This window comes from Pinus tabuliformis, chromosome 9, assembly GCF_031772625.1.
Source record: "Pinus tabuliformis cultivar Carrire ecotype Pingquan chromosome 9, CPIR1, whole genome shotgun sequence".
Classification (NCBI taxonomy): domain Eukaryota; kingdom Viridiplantae; phylum Streptophyta; class Pinopsida; order Pinales; family Pinaceae; genus Pinus; species Pinus tabuliformis.
This window is the reverse complement of record NC_142307.1, coordinates 1739697962-1739704370: the sequence shown is the minus strand read 5'-3', so window position 1 is coordinate 1739704370 and position 6409 is coordinate 1739697962. Positions and strand designations below refer to the sequence as shown.

The 6409-nt window shown below is 40.1% G+C and overlaps 1 protein-coding gene across 1 annotated transcript; it reads right to left on the bottom strand.

The window, feature by feature from the left end:
• Positions 1 to 3215: 3215 nt before the first annotated feature.
• On the bottom strand, positions 3216 to 3933 carry LOC149155668 (uncharacterized). The gene has a single exon (XM_089440970.1). The coding sequence runs from the start codon at positions 3783 to 3785 to the stop codon at positions 3342 to 3344; it is 444 nt and encodes a 147-aa protein (XP_089297096.1). The 5' UTR covers positions 3786 to 3933; the 3' UTR covers positions 3216 to 3341.
• Positions 3934 to 6409: the final 2476 nt, after the last annotated feature.

Below are 6409 nucleotides of genomic sequence, written 5' to 3'. Positions count from 1 at the left end.
CTCATAAAGGTTGCAGGAGCATTCGTCAATCCGAAAGGCATGACCAACCATTAGAAGAGGCCCTCCTTGGATTTGAAGGCAGTCTTCCACACATCAGAGGGTTCACTTGGTACCTGGTGATATCCTGACTTCAGATCGATCTTGCTAAAATATTTCGCCCCCTTTAGTTGGTCTAGGAGGTCATCAATCCGCGGGATCGGGTACCTATTATGGACAGTGATCTTGTTCAGCGCTCGATAGTCAATACAGAGTCTCCACGTCCCATCCTTCTTCTGTACCAACACGATCGAGCTCCCACAGGGCGATGAACTCGGACGGATGTGACCTTTCTGCAGGAGCTCCTGAATCTGCCTCTTGATTTCATCGTTCTCCAGAACGGAGCGCCGATAAATTGGTCCATTGGGTAGCGGCGCACCTGGGGTCAGATCGATGGAGTGCTTGACTTGACAGTGCAGAGGAACCCCTGCCAGGGAGGTGAAGATGTCCTCGTACTCATCCACAATCTTGTCCATCTGTAGTTGTCGTGCAGAGGGACCCCGTCTGGAGGCCGCGGCCACTGTCTTCTTCTTTCCTTGAGGGCGTATCATCAGGAAAACAAATTTCCTGGTTTTGGAAATGATCTTACTGCATTGTTTTGCAGTAATCAAAGAGATGGCGGCAGGTGGTGCTACCTCTGGTATCCTGAACAACTTATTTCCCAATGTAATAATAACAGCACGGGGCCTTGATTCATACACAGCATGTCGCTTCCACAAGTATGGTTGTCCTAGTAATACATCACAAACTTCAAGGGGAGCAATGTCACACAATACCTCATCCGTGAAGGGCTTGATGTTGTATGGAAGGCGACACTGCTGGCTCACGCGAAAATCTCGTCCTTGGTGAAACCACCCAATGGTGTATGGTTGTGGATGTGCTGTGGTCGGTAAGCCCAACCGCTTCACGACCTCTACCGAAATGAGGTTCTTTTGACTCCCGCTATCAACAATGAACTGTATCAAGGAGCCCTTTACCCACATCTGGGAGTGGAAGAGACGCTCCTCCTCCTCTAGATCTTCGGGTTCATTTTTCTGGATCTTTGCGGTAGCAACAGTGGCGCTGGGATCCGCATCAATGATCTGCTTCCCTTTTTCATACCCCTTATCGGGTTCTGACTCAGAGTCGGAACATGCATCTGATTCTGAAACCTTTAGCTCAGCCACCAGTGACTTCTTGGCCCGACACTCACTTGTGTTGTGAGTGGAGCTCTTATGGAACTCGCACCATTTTCCAGTGTCCTTTCTCGGCTTCGCGGCGTTGTTCTTTGCTTGCAGCTTCGGCTGGTTGTCTTGGGCTGTCCCGCCTTGGCTTTGTCCTTTGTTCTGTGGTTTAGGGGCGCCTTTCCCCTGCTTTGGATTCGCAGATTCAAAGTCTCGCTTCTTTTGTTTAAACTTCTGCTCGACCTTGACGGCATATCAGTATGCTGCGCCAAGCGAGGGGATGTTTAGGAATTGTATTTCTTCCTGGATGTACTTGTGCAAGCAGCCACGGTATTTGAGTATCAAATGTTGCTCCAAATCCTTGATACCCAACTTTGTGCGAAGGGTATGGAAAAGATTGGTGAACTCCGGCACGTCTTGGTCCCTTCCCTGCCGCAGCGTGGTCCACTTTATGTATTCATCCTCATAGCTTCCAACATGGTAGTACTGCTCCTTGATGGAATCCCGGAACGAATCCCAGGTGGGTGCGGCTGAAAATAGTGAGCCAGTACTTTCATCCTTCTGCTCGCAGTAGGTTTCCCACCAGTCCTTGACGTGGGGGGCTGCTTTGAGAAGAGCAAAAACAATCTTTTCCCGACTCGAAAATTCATGAACAGAAAAATAACCCTCTAGCAGATTTAACCATTTATCTACGGCATCTGCGTCTATCTGACCCTCGAATATGGGGATTTCAAAATTAACTTGTACCTTAAAGGGTGTGGCGTTTCCAGAGTCGCTGCTGGAAGCCGATGCGTCGCTTCTGGGTAGCCGCTGAAGGATCTGGGCAAAGCTGTCCATCATCGCGTTCCGTTGTCGCTCGAGGGCTTCTTCGACCAAGATTTTGATGGGATCTCTTGCCCCCTCGTCTTTCTTCTCGTCCGCCATGGGAGGCCGTCGGGATTTGTGAGGCTGGTCTTGCAAAGGTTCAACCAGTTCAAGCCCTAACTCCTTATATCCCGACCTTGTTGGGGACATGCAAAGAAAAACAGAGAAAAAGCAGACCGCTCTGATACCACTGATCCGGGTTTAAACAGGAACGCAACAAATTACAGAGATAACCATATACACAAAATGCAGCGGAAATAATACTTCATTTCATTAATGGAAAATACTGAAATATGCTTACAACCAGAAATGGAAATAAACCAGCTAGGGCGATGGTAGCTTATCTCTAAGAAGAGATGTGACGGCTACATGCCTCTGAACTGTGTTACAATGAGGCTCGAAGGCCTATTTATTGTGGAGAAACAATGGAAAACCCTTAACATTCCAAAACCTAACCCTAGGAGATGAAACGCCAAACTGTGGGCCCCGTTTGGGGTAAATTGGTACATCAACTTCCCAGGGTCGTAACTTTGGCATATGATCTCCGTTTGACGCATACAATAGCTCGTTAGAAAGATCTATCCGAGTACTATCATTGTTGGAACGGGCAACATTGATCCGAATTCCCCAAAAAACGTCATTTAGGGCCTCAAAACGGCTCCGGAAGTTCAGGACCCGAAAAACTGCTAAAAATAGTAAGTTGTGCTACAATTAAGGAAACTGAAAATGCTGAGAAAGACAATGGTGGGGGTCCAGGTGGACTTGGCAGGTGGCCACCAATATCCACCTGGATCAAATATATAAATCAAAACAAATTAAACATTAAGAAATTATAACTAAATATATATATAAATACAAATCAAAACAAATCAAACATTAACTGAAAATATATAAATATAAATCAAAACAAATAAAAATAAAAATAAATACAATATATAACAATAAATACAAAACAAATTTAATCTAAAAATGGAAAAGAAACCCAAAACAAATGGAAAACCAAACGTAAACCAAAACGCAAAATGGCATATGGAGGGTTGATGGCGTATGAATTCATCATTTTCTGCGGCCCAAAAAGATGAAATTGCTGATGTAGGGATGGAGAATATTTATTAACCGAAGTCATGAGGAAGACAACATTTACACGTTTTCACTCGGGTGCCACTTAATGCTGCATCCAACACTTGGCTTTGGTGCAAAATTTATTGGTTGGTTGCTCAGGACTCAATCCAAAGCTTGCCTTAAGTCACTTCCAGTAATAGGTTTGTTGTTATTTGGTCAGGAATCGTTGAATTGTCCATGATAAGCAAGCTCAAATGGCTGATTTCCATTCTTCTTGAACAGGTATAATTCAGGAGTGCAGACAGCTCCATAAGCCCGTGCAACTTCTTGTGTCTCCTCATATAGATATGGGAACGTATACTCAAACGTCCTAGCGTCTTTAGCCATGAAATCTGGACCATCCTGAGGGTGTGTGACAGCAGAATTAGAAGAGATTGCTGCAATTGCAAGCCCCCTTGGCATGTAATCATTTGCAAGCTTGACAATGTCCTTCTTCAAATGCACAACAAATGGGCAGTGATTGTAGATGAACGTCACCAGCAGTGCAGAATGTCCTTCAAAGTCAGCCAACTTCCAAACCTTGCCAGTGAGAGGTTCCGGCAGCTCAAAATCAGGGGCTGCGGATCCGAGAGGCATGGCCTTCGATGACGATGGAGGCATGGCGTTGGCACAGTGAAAGCACTAACGGAAGAGACCCTAATTCACTATTCACAATGGCAGAGACCCTAATTCACTATTCACAATGACGATCGTGAATGGCCTCTGCCTCCATTTATGGTGCTGTTAGTGATGCATTCAACCGACCATTCATCAAATTCTCCAATGGATTTGTGCCAATGGTCTGCACCCTATATCATTCCAATAAATAAGATTTTTTAAAGATTCATGGGCTGGGAAATCGAGATCTTGCGGAGATTGAGATCACAAGAAATCAGATAAGGATAGGATATCAATTCTCATGATTTTTATGAGGGTTCGATGGCATTTCCGGCTCCTTCCTGAGTGGCTGCGCTCAGCAACGTTTCCAGATCACTCGCGTGCTATACAACTGGCTGGCGGACTAAATCCCACAATTTCCGGGAAAGAAACCACTTGTTATCAATTTTACTTCACGTGTCTATTGTAATTTGCCACCGAGATGTTCTATTTTGATCGAAACTGGCTTTCTTTCCCAAAAAAAAAGCAACTGCCTATCGTCTACAACTACACAAATCAACATTTTTTCATTAAGCCAGCGATCATATCTTGGCAGAAAACATGCATTACAGGTTTTTGAAGAAGCCCGAACCTGCGACTTGCTCGTATATTCAGAATGTGAGACTGTTTGCACAGCAGCAACTAGTGGCTCTCAATTCATTGTTTCGTTCTTTCCGCCATCGTTTACATGATTTTTAATTAGTTTCATCTTTTATGTTTCGTTGTTTTGTTTCATATGGCTTTGCGTTTATGTTTTTTCATGTTGTTGGTTATATAGAAGGCCCGAAGCCTAACAACGTATTTGAAAGTTGTTGAGAAGTCATGTATAAGCTGCGCGTGCCATTTTCAAATCGCCATCAAACTATGACTTTGGTTTGGTCAAACCCTCGATTTGTTTTATGTTTTGTATATACAATGAATGATGCAGAGTTGTTTTTGATTTTGTTGTTTTTTTTAATGTTTTTTTTATTTGTTTTATTTCTATGTTTCCAACCTACTTTCGTTGGTTTGAATGTATTGGTTTTTTTTAATGTGTTTTATTGTTTTGTTTAATATATATGACTTTTTTTGTTTTGTTTTTTTTTTAATTTGTTTTTAATGTTTTGCAATCTTTTTATGGTTTGTATTTCATTATTTTATTTATTAATGTTTTGTTTTATTGTGAATTTTTTTTTTAAATGAGTTTGTTGGTTTTTTTCTTTTAAACTAAAATCTAAAAAAAAAATGAATTCGAATCCTATTTCTAAAAAATGGTTAGTTTTCAAAAGAATTTTTTTAATAATAATAATAATATATATCATTTTTAATAATATATATATATATATATATTATTATTATTATTATTATTATTATTATGTGAATTTAATTTTTTTTATAAAACTAAAACTTAAAAAGACTAAGTTTTATCTAAAATGTTTTTTTTTAAAGATGATTTCCGCTCATTTGCAAAATTCTTTATTGTCCAGTAAAAGTATTTTTATTTGAAATAAATCAATAGATTTTCTGATCTTCCTGATCACACGAAGCGCAGGAAGAGAGCATACTAATCTCTCGATTTTTTTTATTTATGCAGGTTAGCGTGGATGGATAAAACACAATTAAGATTTGCGACAAAACCTTGCATTATCTACACTCTTTCTGCAATGTCACGGGGGCATTTAGACTCTCGGAAGACAAGGCTTTCCGATAATCAAGCTCCTGGCTCACCCGTGATACAGAAACAAGACATAGAAATGCAAAGATGGAGCAGCTCTTTTTATTCATGATGATATTTTTAAAAAACAAGACTAAAAGAAAATTCTACAAGGAAATTATACGATGAAATTCTACGATGAAATTCTATGAGATCTCGTTTTATTTTTATTTTTAATCTATTCTACATTAACTTGAAAGATGTTTTATTTTCTAAGTAAAAGCATGCTTCCAGTGAAGCCATCTACGGATTAAAAGTTCAAACATTCTCACATCAAGATTTAAAAATTCTACGTTATGTTTTACAAGTATGTGAGAATCATGTCTTAGAGTTGTCTCAAGGTTATTGTCCTTGCTCTCCAAGAAGTACCTGTTCAACATTGTCAAAGCCCTCATCCGTAGATGGATTAGTGAAAAACGGGGGGTTTAAAATAAAAACTGAATTAACTATGTGCGAAAATAAAAATGCTCCAAACTTTGAACTCCTTTATGAACCTGCTGTCACCAAGTTCCACAAATTAGTCCATAAAAACAAATGCATAAAATAATTACTAAATCCTTCTAGTTGCACTTCCCCGGCAACGGCGCCAAAATGTTTGGTCTAAAATGCGGATGCAAATTAGAGTTTAATTTAATGTCAACCCGGGAAGGTAAACTTAGAAGTGCCTATCTAAAATATATAGATCTAGAAAGATTCCTAATTTGTCCAAGATCTTAAAGTCCCCTTACAAGAACATATTCATTAAGATCTCTTTCAATAACTAATTAAACCTAGATCTAACAATTGTTTGAGATCTATGATTCTCTTACAAGAACATATTCTACAAGATCTCTTCCAAAATTAGATCATCTAATAAGAACTTAAAAGCTGAAATGAAGTAAACCTAGATCTAATC

What these genes read in the sequence shown, in the direction of transcription:
- LOC149155668 (XM_089440970.1), bottom strand. Translation starts at nt 3,785, where the DNA reads ATGCCTCCATCGTCATCGAAGGCCATGCCTCTCGGATCCGCAGCCCCT.